Source organism: Haemaphysalis longicornis, unplaced genomic scaffold (assembly GCF_048455015.1).
Source record: "Haemaphysalis longicornis isolate Haplotype H1 unplaced genomic scaffold, Haemaphysalis longicornis Haplotype H1 scaffold_1, whole genome shotgun sequence".
NCBI lineage: Eukaryota > Metazoa > Arthropoda > Arachnida > Ixodida > Ixodidae > Haemaphysalis > Haemaphysalis longicornis.
In genome coordinates, this window is record NW_027526203.1 from 241,243,109 (window position 1) to 241,261,137 (window position 18,029).

The following is an 18,029-nucleotide window of genomic DNA, read 5'->3' on the forward strand; positions in this document are numbered from 1 at the left end:
ATGGTGCTAGCTCGACAAATACGGTCACGTAAGACATCTTAGCTTGCGTCAATCGGCCAGGGTCGTCTGAAACAACCAGAAAGCCCCGCAGTCCTGTGCAGCTAAACCAAGCAGTGTGCGCAGTACCAACAGCAGTATACGTATCGGTACTTCTCTGTTTACGTGTGCTTTCGTAACTTCCACTGTTTGTCCCACCATCCTTAGGGCTTTAAAACGAATGTGCTCTAAATTTAAGCGCAAATAGCTCGTTCGGCAAGCTTATAAGCTCTGCCTAATTTGCGTTTGCTTTTGCCGCCCCCCGCCAATCGCAGAGCTGGCTGGTACGACATCATAGGTTCTGATGCGGGAAATGAGCTAATGGGTCGCATGGCCATTCCCTTTTTTCCTAATTATGCAGCTTATTTGAGAGAAGTTTACGTTAAAAGTGGTGTCAGTATGGTTCTAACGAGGCATTCTTTCGAATGAACCAAACGTGTGTTTTCTCTTCATGGCTCCGTTAAGAAGTCTCAGTGGGAATTCACGCGCAGCCACTGCATTCGCACATCCTTCGTTCATAGTTGCGTGTTATTTACATTTATTGGCCACAGTTTTTGTTCGCGTCGACATCTCGCCGGTGCTGTTGTTTCGGTTTCGCAACGTCCCCGTCCAGCAGTCCCAGCACTAGGTCGCACGGTAGGAGCCGGTGTTCTCGCTGTGCTCTTTCTTCTCGTGAGGCTGGAAGGCCCCTCCGCTGCCGGCTTCGGTGGCGGCGACCGGTGAGTGGTCGTTGAAAAGGCCGCGCACGCCCCCGACGGCGGCGATCTGCTCGGCGGCCGCTTGCTGGTCCAGCTCGGCCTGCATCAGGTTGTACACTCGCGTGGCCACGCTGGCCACGTCGTCCTTGCCCAGGCCCTGGGTGCCGAACGCAGGCAGCACGGTCATCGTCACAGTGCCTGCGGGTGGTTGAGCCGGAAAGACCCATCAACGGCGTCCTCAGCACGTCAGCTGCATACTCGACGTTCCTACACCGTGGGGCATTTCGGGTGCATTTGTCTTCAAACGAAATGTTTTTTCACTCGATAAGGCTATCGCGTTGCTGTTTGTCGCTTGTCTCTGGGGTCCATGGCACTGAATTAGGATAATGGAGGAGCACAATTTAAATTACTATCAGGTTATTTGATTAAACGAAGCTAAAATTGGGGTTTTGCGTGCCGAAGCTACGGCTTCACTCTGACGTACGCTGTAGCTGAGAGCTACAACAAATTTAAAAACCCGGGAATAATTATGACTGGCAAGATCTAGTTCCCACGCTGGGCTTTTATTTTTCTTCTGTGTAAAAGAAAAGAGAAGTTGCCGTAAACATGTGAACCGAACCTGCCATCCCAGCCAGCGTAGTGGGTCCATATACCTAGTACATAAACATGCCTTAGTGAACAACAGAGTATAATGGCGCTGCTGGCAATAAATATTGACGATCGTCAATGTTTATGTCCTTGTTGGCGGGAGCAAGCTTTCAACTTCGTGTTTACGTAGTTCGATTACATAACTGCAGCTTTATTACGAGCTATAAGATTTGTTGCGGCATCCCAAGAACCATTTTTATCTAAGGCAATCCCGAAGCACCGATTTCAAACTACACTGACAGCTCCTCCAATTCCACAATTGACGAAACCAGGAATCTGGATGTATCTCCAGCTTTCTGATTCGTTTTCTATCTGCCATTAGTTCTTTCTTCTTGCCCTCCTCCTCCTTCCCTCCCGCCAGAGAAGTGCAACACGTAAGCGGCTCTGCTCGCCGGCTAACACTCTCCGTGTCTTCCTCTGGGTAGGCGTCCTATTCACGCCACTTTATTGAACATTCATATGCATGGTGTTGCACATAACTTGAACTAAGGAATAAAGTAAGCAATGCTATTTTTCTTTCAAGCTTTCCCCGAACCATATTTACCTATTTTTATTTGATTCAGTTGAAGACTAAATTAAAATAGGCGATTAACACCAAATCCTCCCGAAAATTTCCGACAGCCACATTTTAGAGCATCAAAGTTAACGCCAAACGCAGCAGTCACACGAAAGTTCCATCGGTGCATTGTTTTGTTTTCCTGCCGCAAAAGTAAGCTCCAAATTCAAACAACGAGCGCCGCGTACGTTCGGCAGCAAATACGGGGCTCGATTGCACTTTTTGACAGGTTATTCGAGCGCTGTACATTATCTCCCGTCCAACAGGTTTCGGCAAAAATGCTCCGCATTTCGCAGTTTTTTTATATTTCCTAAACCTAACAATTGAAAAAGGTCGAGTATGGTCGGTCGTTGAAAATATTTAATTTTTGATTATTCCTCAATTTTGAGATTAAGAAGAAATGGGGCGAGATGCTTCATGTTACCATGACCTACGCTAATTACATTGCTGCTTGAAATTCGAACATTTGTTATTTTAATTCTTGCGGACAAGTTACGTGAAACACTATGAGGGCTCTTAGTTGAGGGGCACTGCATGCTGGCCTTTATAGACGCCACAAAGTTGGGCATGTAGTTGGTGCCGCACCAAATTGGGAGGGACCCGAGGAGGGTGGTAAACAGCACATAATGCGACAAGGAAAAACTGAGCAGAAAACGAGGTCAAACGAAGACGACTAGACACAAAGGGCACTTAAGCACATAAAGAGGGTTGGCTTTTGTGGTGATCGACGTTTTCTTGCTTTCGATATCCCTTGAGACTTCATCGTGCTATTTTTTCACGGTCCTGTATACGCGCCGCTCGAGAGGCCCAACCTACTCGGGCGCCAGGTCTTACGCTTCATTGCCCCCTGTGCCGAGCGTCCTATTTCGAGGCCTGCGCACAATTGGAGCTAGCCTCTTGCATCTCTTTTGCGCTGCCTGCATGCGCAATATACCGCGGTTGCGCGCACATTGTAATGTTTCTGAGCACGGTGTGCTTTGTTTCTGTCAATTCCAGCATCTAGATAGCGCGGCCGATGGTAATCCGGATTTGTTAAAATGCTCGAAGCGGGCGGAGTTTTTATTACTCCGAAGCTTTCTGCTCAAACTTCCAACTGCCCAGAAACTAAGTAAAATCATCAAGGAAAACTGCAATTTCTAACGCAGCATCGTTTACTTGCGTATGAGCAGTGTAAAAATACTCCGAATAGTTTTTTTTTGTAAGAGTCTATCAAAAGTTACCGCGTGTGCATTTAAGTGGGGCATTTCTTCCATGCCTCTAGAACCTGGCTGGACAACATATGCTAAACTTGAAAATGCGCACAAAGCATGCTTTCACCACCAATGTTAGCTGCGTGAAAAGGTTTGCGTTACACTCAATAACTCCAAAGAAATCACTTCTGAGAGAACTGCGATGAGCTAGAAAACTGCTCCTGTATTTTTTGCTGCTAACGCGTGCGTCTTTGTTTCCTTTTTTAAATAACGCCACAGTCTTCCGGGGATTTTTTTTCTCCCCCTACAATTTTCCTTACCCCCTGTCTCCTGTATCGCAATCATTCATCTCCGCAACGACAACATGCGCTTCCAGCTAGTGAACATTTAAACGCCTTAAAAATGTCGTGTAGGATAGTGTCTACCTTAAAGAGAGAGCGACGATATCTTGGCAATTTGTGTAATTATACTCTAAATGAAATACTAAGCCGAGTTTCTCTGAAAGTTATGATTCCGTCCACGACTTACCGCGGCGCGAGTACCCGCCGCGGTGGCTCAGTGGCTAAGGCGTTGCGCTGCTGAGCACGAGGTCGCGGGTTCGATTCCAGGCCGCGGCGGCCGCTTTTCTGATGGAGGCGAAAAGCAGAAACGCCCGTGTGTACGAGATTTCGCCGCACGTTAAAGATCCCCAGGTGGTCAAAATTAATCCGGAGCCTTCCACTACGGCGGGCCTCATCGCCTGCGTTGCGTCGGTGCGTTGAACCCAACAATCAATCAATCAGTCGTTAATAGCGCGAGAATCTCAAAACGAATGTACAGTTTCTGCGTCACCCCACGTTGTAGCATGTGATATCTGCTCTTCGAAAAAAAAATGCCCGACGGATTATAGCGCACCAATCCACCTCGGTAGCAATACTCGTGGTATTCAGACTTGTTTCCAGTTGAATACACCGGAAGGCGGTGCCAATTTAGTCGCAGTGAGAGTAAGGATCGCGGTTTTTTAGCATTTCTCGACAGCATACAGGTCTCCCCAATGAACACGCTGCTCACCGCTCTTCCAACCCTACCACTTGCCCCTACTTCGACACTCAATGTAGACCTGCCCTGCACAGGCGTCAGCGGAGACATCGAAGATTGTTGGATGCTAGCTGCAGCCAGGCCACAGAGAATGAGTAAAGTGGTCTTATACTATCCGTATAATCAGTACATCGAAGGAAATCGTAACTCAGGCTAACGATGAACTGTACAACAGCCAAATAAGGGACGAGACACACGTCCTTGAGTCTCGTCCCTTTATTGTCTTTTAATACGGAAGCATGAAATACCCCATTTGGGAAAATGTGATTTCGAGCGTCGGCGTCACCTAAAGATGGAACAAAAAATTGGCCCACAGCGCAACAAGAATCAAAGCAAAGGAAACAAAAGTATAAGGGCCTGGAATTCTCACCCGGGTCGCACACAGTGCGAGTCCAACACTCACGTACCTACTGCTCCATCGCATAGGCTTCTCTTTGGCAAACACAACGTGGAGCTATTGTAAATGCATTGTGGTCTTGGAACAAGGAACATGCCTCAGGGCATGTACCGATGCCTATAAAAGTAATTTGAGCGTGCCAATTACGCAAGTAGCAAAGCACGTTACGCTAATAGTGAATATTTAGGACTTGCAATCCCGAAGACGAGAGAAACAAAGAGAAAAAAACGATTTCCGATGGAGAGTAGGCGTCAATACTAAAAGGAGACGAAGAAAGCCAAAGAGAAAACAAAAGTGGTCCAAAAGGAAAAATGACCATGATAATGGTAATGAGAGGACACAATCGCACCACTGGTGGCCTACAAATTTTGGGCATGCTAATTACAAAAGCGTCAAAGCACGAGTACCCTAACGAGTATATGTACAGCTGGCTTATACCAGTTATTGCTAAGCCTTTCAGTTACAGTATCAGCGAAAAAAACGATTCGACGCAGGAGGGAAAAGATCATAAAAATGACAATAGGAGGACGCATTCTCACCGTTGGACGTCCAGATCAGTAATTTAATAATGTTTAACACAAAAGTAGCAGATCACGTGAACCCCAATCGCATAGTCGCTAAAAAAGGGCTATTGGCCAAGCCTCGCACTCATACTAACACCTAGAAGAAAACTTTGTGACCGGAAACGGATAATGACGGTGCCAATGGAAGGTCAACCGCACAACTGAACTAGTTTCAGCGCGTATTTGCTGTCTCTACTGCAATGCACTCAAAAGCGTGTACCTCAGCGGCAGCTGGGAAACGTAGTCGCCCACAGAGGTACGCGCCAGAAGACGATGCAACAGTACAAAAAATGGCGCACTGCGAGATAGAAGACAGGTGCTTGCTGCAGCTGAAACCACCACCAGCCGACACCCGGCAACCTTACGACGCGAAGATTACACGCGATGCATATATCCTCTTGTCACGCAAGCATTTTCGCAACAGAAGGGGACATAATCACGAACGAGCTATCATAAGACATAAACGATCTCACAGCTTGAAACAAAATGTAACGAGAATGTATTCGGGGAACACCTTCGCGTTAGGTTCTGAACCGAATGAGTAACCTCGATAACAGTGGCCCCTCACTAAACAAGAAAATATAACGACGATCATGTAATCGACGATCACTTGGGCATAAACTGTCAGTATATCAATGTTTTTTTTTTCCCGAATGTTGTTTTACATAGATAATCAAAGCCATTTTAGTAACAGAAAAATGCTTAAAATGCGGATCATTCTTCCATGCTACCTGAGTCAGAGTCCAAAATCCAAACTGCTTAGACTGTGTCGGAATGGTGCATTCGGATATACGTTGGCTTCATAACGCGGGGTACCAGGTTCGATTCCGACCACAGGAATCACCGTTTACAACGAAGCTGTTGGCCTCTCGTTGGTCGGCAAATTTCGTGATGTAAACAGAAAAACCCAGGCAGGACCCAACAATTCTCGCCCAAGACGCCGAGCGCATGCGTCAGGCTAGTCAGGCGTGCAGCATAGAGCTCTGTATTCGTGTAAAGAAAAAACCCATAAAACAAGCATCAAAACCACACGATGGATAATAAGGCGCCGGTGAACAATAGGACCCCCCCCCCCCACTTCCCCTCACCCATGTGTTCTGGTAATGATTAGGTTTGAAGCTGCTCTCGAAAGGGGAGGGGAGTTGACGTCATTTGAGAGCTAGCGCATGCGTCAGGCTAGGCAGGTTCCAGCAGTTCTAGCCGAAGACGCGGAGCGCGTGCTTTAAGACCCAGCATTTGCCGCCAGAGAAGCCGAGTGCGAGCGACAAGCCCACCGAGACAACTTGGAACATTTAATACTCTCCCCCATCAGCATGTGTAGGGGTTTACAACAGCTGCGCAGGACACCTATTTTGGCAGGGTGGGATGGTGTCCATTTTTTTTCTTGGGGTGCTTTACGCGTCTTCGCTTATCATCATCGTCGCTTTGTGAAACCCGTTTTGTAAAGTTGGATTTCCTGCGTTTTGGCGCAACATCGAACTCCTTCAGTAAGGAAGCTTCGCTGTAAAAGGAAGGCAAACAACACCTACGCAAAGCTAGGCCATGTTTCCGCTACCCACATACGGATTTGTGGCTCACTTGTTTTGGCTTATCATCTACATATGTCACCGAAAATAGTAATACACTGCTTTTCTTCATTCAAAAGGAGTCTGTGTTGTGTTCAAAACAGTGCATGGTATAAAACGTTAAGGATGCATTTACATCATCATACAGTAATACCGCGATTTTCATAATGGGGGATGCTTTCAATATCAAATTACATGTGTTTCGTCGTGCGTGTAGACCCGCATGGCCAAAGTGAATATCATTAACAGCTAATCCCATTAGCTTTGAATGACATTAGATTTGCCATGTGACAGGGGTATTAGAGAACGCAGAGACAGACAAAGCTTTCGCCTTAACAGAAAGGAGGTGAGCAAGCGCCTTCCTTTGGTGCTGTGGAGGCAATCTGTGTCATTCCGAGGTGCAGCAATTCTTGTTAGTGTAACAAAAGCAGCTGCAGGGCTTGAAGGCCTACTGAATTCACGGTACATGTCCGCTTAAAATGCACGGTTTGTTAATTTACCCTTTTTATCTAGCGATAGAGACAAAAAGTTTACGGATGTCAGGGAGTATACACTGACATGAATTTTTAACTTCACACCCGTTCTTTTTTTAGGCCTTTTTTAAGCCTTTTTGACCGTTCCCCTCGACAACTGTATAGTCACTCCTGTACATGTCGCAATTAACTTTCAACTTTCCACATTCAACTTTCTGATATAAGAGGCGACGAGAAAAATTACGCCTTTTTTTCTTCAAGAAATTACCTTGAAACTATGGTATATTACGGACGCGTTAAGTTCGAGAACATGTTTGGCTTACCCTGCCCGAATATCTTCTCTTTGGGACTGAAGATCGACTTGTAGTAGCTGAGCACCACAGGAAGAATGGAAGCCTGAAAGGAGGGTTGCAGCCAGGGTATAGTGCCGTTGTGAAGGGTGGCATTTTTTGAGCGTCCGCGGAATCAGTTGTGCTTGACAGAATCAACCTTCGATGCATACATACATACATACATACATACATACATACATACACATACATACATACATATACACATACATACATACATACATACATACATACATACATACATACATACATACATACATACATACATACTGTGGTGTGGGTCATACTACGACGATCCTCCGCATGCGGCTGCCGTGTAGACGGCGCCGGTGTGAGAGGCAGACAAGAGACAAAGGAAACCGACGCCAACCTCCAAGGGGGGGTTTATTCCCAAAACCTCCCCTTGCTGGCCCCGTCTTCTCGGTCATCGACGGGTCCCGCGTTGCTCGAGCGGCCGGAGTCGTTCGACTCCGCCGCTACCGGTGGACGATGGTCGGTCCAGGCTCGAAAGAGGAAGGCGCAGGGTCGCTCCGCCGCCGCCGCACGCCGTCTCGTCCTCGCTCGGAGCGGCCGCCCGCCGCCGCCAAGCGCCGCAGCCGACGTCCTCGCTCCCCGCAGCGACCGCAGCCGCCTCCCCGCCGAAGCGACTCCCAGCTCCCCGCTCCCAAGCGCGCCGGTGGCGCCATCTCGCGACGCGCAAGCGAACCCCCTTATTCTTGCCGTCTTGATGCGCAATCCCGCGCAAACCGCGCGGCCCTCCGAGCGCTGCCGCGTACCGAGTCGGGGTCGCGGGCAGCCACGATTCCCACACTCCTCCTCCCTAAATACTCGACGCCACCCGCCTTGAAACGGTGCCGCGAACCACAAGACTCAATCCCAAACCTCAAGTTACGAAAAAGTTACGAAATACGCCAACAAACGTCATCCCCATGCCAGTTCACCCCCAATGTTCGCCATATAATGCCGTATCCGCGAAGCTCGACCTGATGAGCGTGCCACGCGATGCACTGGTCCGAGGCTCTCACGGTTAGGAAGCACAGCAGGTTGGCAGGTCCAGAAGTCGGCAGCCGCAGCCGAAGAATGCGGAGGTCGCTTGCTGACGCTACCTCTGCTCCCAGTGCAAGGCGTTCTCCCCAATGGCGGGTCCCTCGGCCTCCTGGGTTCCGTGGCTGCTTCGGCGGCTGGTCCTCCCGAACTGCTGAATGGTTGCCCCGCAGGGCGCTGGCCCGGGGGGGGGGGGGGGCGGAGTAGCAACTGGCGACAGCTCAACACGCTGCGCTCGGTGCTACCTTCACTGGCCGGCCCGGCCGGGTAGTTCAGCTGGTCCGTCCTCGCTGTCCATGGCGGTGGCGACTGGCAACTGGCGTGACTCCCGTTGCCGTCCATGTGCGGAGGGCTCCGCTCTCACCCTTCTATGCGAGCGATTCCGATTCCCGAGGAAGGGAGCAGCGGATTTCCGCCAACTCCTGTCACTTGCGAGAAAGCCTACTCGGATGCAGCTCGTCTAACATAACACGGGTGGTGGCTTCGAAATACCCGTTCAAGTTTTCTTTGCCTGGGTGCGTTACTCGGCAAATCTGCGTTAGCGTCAAGCAGTCAGGGCTCCTACAACTCACTTGCAGCAATATCAGCTGCCGGCGCCAACCGACATATTCGCGGCATACAGGCGCGCACTCCCACACGCATTCTCAAACGCCCTAGGTCGCAACATTACCAGCTGCACTAGACCCAGCGCCCAACCCAATCTGAGCGGCCTACGGGCGCCCGCACACACACACTCACTCCCAGAGTAACGCTCGCCCACACACACGGACTATCCCCGATCGCAGCATACAGGCTGCCGTAACGCCAGCGCCCACCGCGTTACAAGCGGCTTACGGGCGCGGCTCTCCACTGATAGTCGCCTGAGGTCCGTCTCTTACAAACCCTGACGATCGCCTCCCGAAAAAAAACGAGCTCCCTGACGAGCCACGCGAAGTTCTTACTGCCTGAATGCAATCTCCGGCGGTACCGTCTCCACCTTTCCGACGACGAGACGCAAGCACCGACTAGCGTGGAGACGGTTTCGTCTCCCTTCGCACCACCCGTAGCAAAAGGAAAATACTGACCTTCAACGCCCTCCTCGCTCTTTGTCAACGTCGCATCGGCCAAGTCGAAGCGCTGTAGTCACGGGTTTATGGTGCGCATTTGCGTACTCCCAACCGCTGCATCCTTGAAGGCCGAGTCCGCCGCACCATTCGGTGCTTGGAGGGTCAATTGATCGCTGCCGCCGGCGCGTGTGCGCGGGCACGGCGCGGCGGTTGAGCCGACCCGCCGCCATGTTGACAGTAGGCCTACGTGCCTCCAGCCTCCTCCCGTCGCTCCACTCGTTGGCGTTGCTTGCCATCTTGCCTGTATGCGCCTCAACTGCGTTTGCAGTCGAGGCCCCACGTTGGGGCACCAAATTGTGGTATGGGTCATACTCCGACGATCCTCCGCACGGCGCCGGCGTGAGAGGCAGGCAAGCGACAACGGCAACCGACGCCAACCTCCAAGGGGGGTTTATTCCCAAAACCTCCCCTAGCTCGCCCCGTCTTCTCGGTCATCGACGGGTCCCGCGTTGCTCGAGCGGCCGGAGTCGTTCGACTCCGCCGCTACCGGTGGACGATGGTCGGTCCAGGCTACATACATACATACATACATACATGCATGCATGCATGCATGCATGGATACATAGATCAGGCGGGTAAAGCTGGCTCAAAAAAGTGTCTAAACATGAATGCCGCCATGATGCCACGCTGTAGTTGCCAGACCAGTAGTTGAAAATATGGCTAACAATTTTTCTCAAAAATGCACAAATTTAGGGCCCTAAGCTAGATTAGGCAACTTTTATGGCAATAACTGAGTTTTTTTACAAGTTTGTATGCTTTTTATTAGTTTTCTTGAAGCATTCATGCTTGACGAACAAAAATAAATGAAATATTAAGCAAAAAGAGGACGGCGGGCTGACGCGCCGAATTCAGTTTTGGTATAGCGACACTCATGTGGGGGTAATTTACAAAGGTTCACTTTAACACGCCTTAGTGTCTGCTGTGTCACTTCGTTGCTTGCGAAGACAAGCTTGCGAAGACTGCCGACGATACGGAATAAAGCCGCCGCCGCCTATCTTCAAGGACACCTTCTCTACATGTCCGTAGTGGCTGCTGGTCATATCATGTTACTGGTCATATCATGTTACTGGTCATATCATATGACCGGCCGTCAGCCGGTCATATCATGTTACGCGAGACATTGCTGGGCAGATCGCTCCTTTTGACCGTATACGATTCGTAAATTAAAAACAACCAAATGTACGAAACATTTTACCATGCCTAGCGTATAACTAGGCTCTTGCTTACGAGTGCTGTTATACTTTCACTGAACGGTGTTTTACTTAAGTGAGAGATAAAACAACCGCCAACTAATAATAATAATGGTAACTTTATTTGCACAATAAGGCGGTTTTCTAGAGGAGGACAAGGCGAAGCCGAAAGGTAATCCCGAATGTAGGTGCAGAAATCTCCTGTCTGCGTGTGTGCGATTGGTGCATGCTCCTTCGATCGCTGAAACACGCAATCTGAAATTTTCGAGAATATATTTGATGCTTTGCATGACACATTTCTTAAACTCGGTGGATAAGCGACGTTGTTTTATTACGTCTACTTGCACCTCTACTCTCATATGGCCCATGTATATACCTGCACAGAGGAGGAAGGAGAGGAGTAAACTTCATTCATGCGAAATGGGCACCCGTGTGGTGCGGCGTTAGGAAACATTATTTTGTCCTTCGCTGGGTGCCTTCGCAAATGAACGGAAACAGCCACTTCTGTTCACGCCCAATTATCAGGACCACCCCGCCTGCAGGTGGTTTAGCCTGAAAGGCCTGCGGGTTCGGCCGGAAATCTGTCTGTCAACAGAAACCGCCTAGGAAGCATGTTGAGGTAACACACATATGCGCTTTCTTGGGTGGCGATGGGACCGTCATCTATTTTGTGCAAGGCGAAGGTGACGAAGGATATACGTCTCCCTTGAAAAGTAAATTAATTTGAGTGTACCTATAAATTGTTATTGCCCCTCATTAGTTCCATCGTAGTGGTTAATTTTGAAACAGCTGCCAAACATAAGTATGGCAGGTGAATCAGGCTGCCTAGCATGAGACTATCAATCGCTAATATAGAGTATTCAGACACTTAATGTGTATTGCATATGGCAGTCATTAAGAAAGCGGACAATAAAAAACTCTCAATTTTATATTTGCGACAGTTACATCTGCACGTATACGGTTCAGCCAGTGCCACCTGGAGACGTTCTTCAGCTGTATACACCACATAAAAGGAAGGAATGCGATATGCGAATGCGATAGAAGGAAGGAATTCGATATGTGTAGCACAGCCTTCTCATTTATGCCAACATTAAACCGGTGGCCGCAAAGGTGTCACACCAGACCTTGTGGAATTTCCACGCTTCCATTCCAGCGTGCTCATAGCAACAAGGATGATGACGCAGTTGCATTACCGAAGCTGGGTTCCAATAATGCTGTAGCTGATTATGAACGTTCTGGCTAATGCTCATTCAGATTGTGGTCACCAGCATTGTTATCTTCATCCAAAATAATGGGTCATCACAATGCCATCAGCCCGTGTCTCATGTGCTTTACAACGTAGAACATATTCCGTGTCGCAATTCCGGCAACGAAAAAAAGAAATTTGACATTGCCAGCTTTACCTTCTCATCCTTCCACCGGTTTTGTTTGAGGTGTGAAAAGTTATTTGTGCAAGCTGAGCCCAATAAAATCTTGCGTATAAGTTACTTTTCATATGTAAATTACTCTTTGGCTGCCAGAACAAGCAAAAATAAACACAGAAAAAGCAAGAGGGTCATATGTACAAGCGATTTTCATCCAACAAATTTTATTTCACCACCAGTAATACCACCACACCTCTAGGGAAGTTTGTGATGGTAAGAGCAAGGTTAAGATGACCTAATTTGCGACTTTAAAGATACGAAGAAACTGTAGAAGAAAGCTAGGGAGGTTAACCAAGGAAAGAAGAAGAACTGCCCAGCTGGCTGTGCTACATGTGGAAACGGGAACAGGAAACTTGAAAGGAAAGGGAAGGACTGGCATAAAATAAAGGATAAAAAATTCGGGAGGAAAAAAAAACATGGCGTGGAAATGGCCAGTACAAAGACAGCACCATGGGCGAAAAAAAAAGAGGCATAAAACATGCAGGCAAAACGACAACATAGGCAAATGAAGGATGCTGCATGCAGGTAACACCCCTTCCGCACCTGTGACTGTTTTTTTCTCTTATTCACTTCAATCTGCTTCTTCAACGCAAGAACTGATTTGGCTACTTCAGCTCCATCTTGTCTAAAACCACTGAAATATGTCTGATTTTCTGTGTACACGATATAAATAGGGTACGTAATTTCTAATTTTTTAAAAATTCTCCTTAAGTGTCTGTTCCTTCGTGGCAAGCTTTCGTGACTAACTGCCTCGTAGAATTTCATTTGCTTTGTTCTTTTGCTCTTTTATGCTGCCTCTGCTTGTATTTGTTTATTTCGTTCTTCTCCTATTCTCCAGTACTTAAGTTATTTTAATAATGATATTGTTTTTCTTCAAAAAGGTTTTTTGGCTTTTAGCCCTGTCTGTTTATTGGCTTTAAATCTACCATAGCTTTGCTGGAAATAGTTAGTTCCTCACACAATTTTCCTCCTTTATTCTGGGAGAGGGGGCATGAAATTTTAAAAGGTAACGAGCCCTGCAGCGACTAATGAACACTTGCACTACTTTCTTTGTGGTTGGAAGTATTGAAAGCTATAGTCCCACAATCCCTTGAGTGACTTTCATGATGCACATAACATAGTAATATTAGGCTTGGGTATTTCACGGTTATTGAATTTAAGCTAATGCCCGGCCTAAATGCCACTACCTAAATGCATTTAAACACGTGCTGTAGAGGCCTTGTAGACAGGCACAGGCACAGAAAGCGTGTTTGTTTAGCGTAAAGTGCCGTCACAAATACGATTTCCATTTACAAGTATTTCTTGGAGGCTTCGTCCAGTTTGAACTTCCATTCGCTAGAAAAGCAACTAGTTGCAAAGAGCTCCACAATAGATTGCGAAAACAATCACCTGACGCATACAGGGGAGGGGGGGGGGGAGGGCGTGTGAAACATGTTAAATTAACATGTTAAACGGGACAACCAAGAAAAGACTACACAGGACTAGCGCTGCATATCAACTGAACTCTTTACCACATACAAAAGGATATATACACAAGCAGCGCATGCGCGAATCCGGGGGAAGGCACCAGGAAAAAATCAGGGGAAAAAAGCAATCACGGGGAAGTGATTTCTTTAAAAGGAAGAGGGAAAATAAATGAACTGGGGATATTATTAAGCTCTCTTGGGAGCTCACCTGCATTTAACACAGTCCAGAAGCGGGAATAGTAGGGGAAATAGGATAGGAGAGAGAAAAGTAAAGATTAGAAAGGTGAGGAAAGAGTAGAGAAGAGTAGTTCCACTGTGGTCGATTCCGTCGCACACAACACACCACGAACACTGTTGGCTGGCGTAATGCTGCGTCCGGGAGACGAGAAGCCTCGAAGGGAACGGTGAAGCGCGGAGGAGAGCTTGGTGCGACGAAGAGCGAAGTCTGCGGCGGTCCGGACCGCTTTGGAGTTCGCTGGATAGGAGTGCGGCCGACAGATGGGTACTGGGGGGGCGGGAGCTGGCACTCGACCGTCCACACCGGCATAGCGAAAGCCGGGCGACATCCAACGGCCCGCGGTTGCACCGGGCCGCCGAAATTAAGCCCCTCCTAAGCACAGGAGCACGAAAAAACACGTCCGCTCAACTCCGAAGCGACGACCGAGCTCCCCTCACGCACCCGCAAAAGCTACATCTCTGAGCGTACGAAGTACCCGCTAATCTACGCGCTACCCTTCTCAGTTGCGGAGAATGCAAAACTGCATCTAACGCGGCAGCACGGCACAAAAGTTTGCTACCTACCACAGGAAAAACTTTACACAACGTTTCTGCACAGCAAAGTTGTCACAGCGCACACACAGCAACGGTGGCTGCCATGAGGGCATGGAGGAAAGAAAAGCTTAGGAGAGGCCCTGACGTCACACCCAGCGCAGCCGGAAACGCCATTTCTGTAAGTCGAATGGCGGACCATTGGCCCTCCATGCCATTGGCGGACTCTTTTTGCCTCTCTCTCTCTCGGTGCACCTTCTCCGCCTCCTCCGTCCTGTATCGCCTCTCTTGTCGTCTGCATCTGCCAGCGCCGAGCCGGCGGAAATCAGCTGATAGGCAGGTAGAAGGCCGTTTTGCAGCGCGTGACCGTGAACCTAAACGCGCGGTTACACTGTTACACGTCTTCAGTGTGGCCGCAGCAGGTTTGCGAAGCGGCTCGCTCTAACAATGCCGCAATGCTCGGTGCCAGGCTGCAAGTCGCGATCGGTACCCAAGGAATTGGGCGTCACTTTCCACCGGTTAGTGCATCATTCCGCTGACAAGTATTGCTGTACATTGGTGTGCATTCATCCTTTGTTTGCAATCGCCGCCGTTTATAGGTGCCCAAGCGATGGAGAACGCCGCAAACAGTGGGCGAACGCCATGCGGCTACCGGACTGGAAAGTGCCCAAGTTTGCGTTGCAGTTTCACTGGCAATCCCAGAGGTGACTAGTCAATTAAACGGCCGTTCTATATATATAGGTAAGCAGTACTTCATGCAGATTTCACGCTAAAAAATTGTGGAATGTTTTTACCGTTGTTCGCGTGCCTTCGATAGAATTTTTTGCGAAGGAGGAGGAGGAGGAGCAGGAGGAGGAGGCAAAACATTTTATTGAGTAAAAAAAAAAATGAGAGGGTGGGTGGCGTCAATAAACTTTTTTTCGCCAAGTTTCAACTTGTCTCTGTGTCAATAAATTCAAGGTGATATCAGTTGAAAACGTTCATACACTAACCTCGCAGTATGAAGCGTTGAAAATCGAAATCCAGAGCGAGACCACAAAAAGATCCAGATTCCAGATCCAGCACTCTTCCAGTCAACAGACGGACACCTACTAAGGTAATAGGACGATGGAATTATATCAACTGGGAATCTACCTTGTAACAGTTGCAAAAGCACTGCCGCGCATTGCCGGCCTAGCAAACTATATATTGCGGCGGCGATAACCAAAAAACTGAGTTGCGAATCGTTCGGTTGCAAGTCGCCTACGTACTGCACACGTGTATCACTTCCCGAAAATCTACCAGACGGGTGTCCGCGCGTACGACGGGACGGCGCGTTCACGATATCTGCACTTCAATAGGCGCGTCGTGATCGCGACCGGAGCAATAGCTTGACGCGGTACAAGGTGCACTTGCAAGTAGAAATTAAATGACATATTCCCATCGGCGCAGCTGTCGCAACTCGCAGCATCCTTTTCGAGTTCCGCAAGACCACAGCGCAGCAAAGCGAAGCAGCAATCTTCGCAATCGGACGACAAGGCAGGCGCTGCCTTTCCTCCATGACTGGCGAACGGCGGGCGGGCTGTTGCTAGGACGCCGTTGCTAACGCTACTTACAATGGCCGCCGAAAACACGTGACTTCCTCCACACTTTTGCCAATGCGCGGGGATAGCTGGGGGCCTCTCCTAAGCTTTTTTTTCCTCCATGCATGAGGGAATGCGTATGTTGCTAGGTGAAAACCCACTACTGCCGCCAAGTCTAGTAGGCAAAAAGACAGCGGGCAACGCTGTGAGGGTGGCATCATGTCTGCGCCCGGGTGTAGCACGGTTTCAATGCACGGGCTAGGCGGGCAGCTTTTCCTCTACAGTCAGTAGTATTAACTCTATGACATAGATACGTCAAGACGCCCATAATAACACTAAGAAAAACAGCGCAAACGACAGGACGAAGAAAGGGATGACAAAACCACACGCGCTGACGAACAACTGAGCGCTTCATTGCAGCAGAAAACATATGTAGGAAAAATATCAGCATTTCCACTCCGTGGAGGATGGCAAGGGTGCGGAATACGGGGACTCGAAATGACATCCAAGTTGCGCCCCGAGTGACATCCGATTTGCGCTCCGACCACCATTCGATCTGAGCCGTGAGTTGCACCTTGATTATTCCCTAAATGAAACTGCAACTCACGGCTCAAGTAAAATTTTGCTTGATTTTCGCTTGATGGGGGTGTGCGCACGGATTGACGCGGACGGACATTGGGAGGTCCTAAGGTACTCCGCACCGTTACAGCCGAGGGAGTAAGCGGTTTGACTCTCGGGTACTAGCTCACGGTCGTAGCCCATTGGGTAAGACGACTGACACTCACTCTGTCTGGTCTACCAGACACAGGCTCGAATCCTGCCGGTGCCTGCGGGATTTTTGGAGATTGTAAATGCTACGCTCACGGACGCGGACGGACATTGTGCGGTCCTAAGGTACTCCGCACCTAAAAGGAAAACAACAAAAGGACCGATAAATACCTAAGAGAGCTATGACATCGAAAAAAAAAAAGCGATATCTCCTAGAAAAGCATAATCCGCCAGGGGCCGATACAGGGTCAAATGTTCATGATAAGTACAGCATTTCCTTTTCAAGAAGTGAAACGGACGGCTCACTAACACAAGCGCATCCTTTCTTCTTGATTTTGAACGCCTCAAAGATTTCCCGCTCTCTTCGTCCAGGATACCGCGCGAGAATCGGGCAATCATGGAAGAGTGGAGCGCAACCACAGGGAGCGCAATGCGTTGCCAAGGCGGTACTTGGATGACGACCTTACATTGTTGGCATGCTCCCTCAGGCGATCATGGAGGCAGCGGCCTGTCTGCCCGATGTAAGTGTGGCCACACGGCGACAACTGGATTTCGTAAACGACTTTTTCGACACAGTCAACATAGCGTGTCATATGATTTTTAGATGCAAAGCATCTTTTAGTCGACCCTCCGTCGTCCGGCGTCCGCACCTCTCCTCCTCTCCACAACAGCTGTGATAACGCCGCTCTCTCTCCCCTCCTCTCCACACCACCTGTGCGCTACGCGCGCTGCTCCTCCTCTCCCCTCTCCCCACCAGCTGTCCAATCACGCGCATGCGCGCTGCTCCTCCTCTCCACTCCCTCTGCTCTGCAAATAAACCCGGTCCGTGCTCCGCTCAGTTGCTTCTTCGGTACTGCGCCGTCCGATGACTGGAAATGGACGCCAACGATTCCGTCAGCGAACTGGCTGGCACACCTTCCACTAGCGCCAGCCAGCACACTGTCAGAACCGCGAGCACCTCCGAAGACAAGGTTGTACAGAAGAGAGCTCGCGACGCCGAACGTAAACGGCAGCGTCGACCCGCGCATTCCTCACTTGGAGAATGAGAAGCCGCTTTGAAACGCCAGCGGCGAGTAGCTGATCCAGATGGCGTTCGGCAACGTGACAACGCTTCGAAACGCCAGCGTCGAACAGCGGATTCTTCGCTT

At 49.2% G+C, this 18,029-nt stretch overlaps 1 protein-coding gene across 1 annotated transcript in view; it reads right to left on the reverse strand.

Moving 5' to 3' along the window:
- Nucleotides 1-591: 591 nt before the first annotated feature.
- LOC144168859 (putative 1-acyl-sn-glycerol-3-phosphate acyltransferase acl-1) overlaps nt 592-18,029 on the reverse strand; it is a 45,746-nt gene continuing 28,308 nt past the window's right edge. The window contains exons 5-6 of the mRNA XM_077697855.1: nt 7,527-7,599; nt 592-932 (exon numbers count right to left, since the gene is read on the reverse strand). Of these exons, the coding sequence (XP_077553981.1) occupies nt 661-932; nt 7,527-7,599 (345 nt within the window). The 3' untranslated portion in view covers nt 592-660. The remainder of the gene's footprint in view (nt 933-7,526; nt 7,600-18,029) is intronic.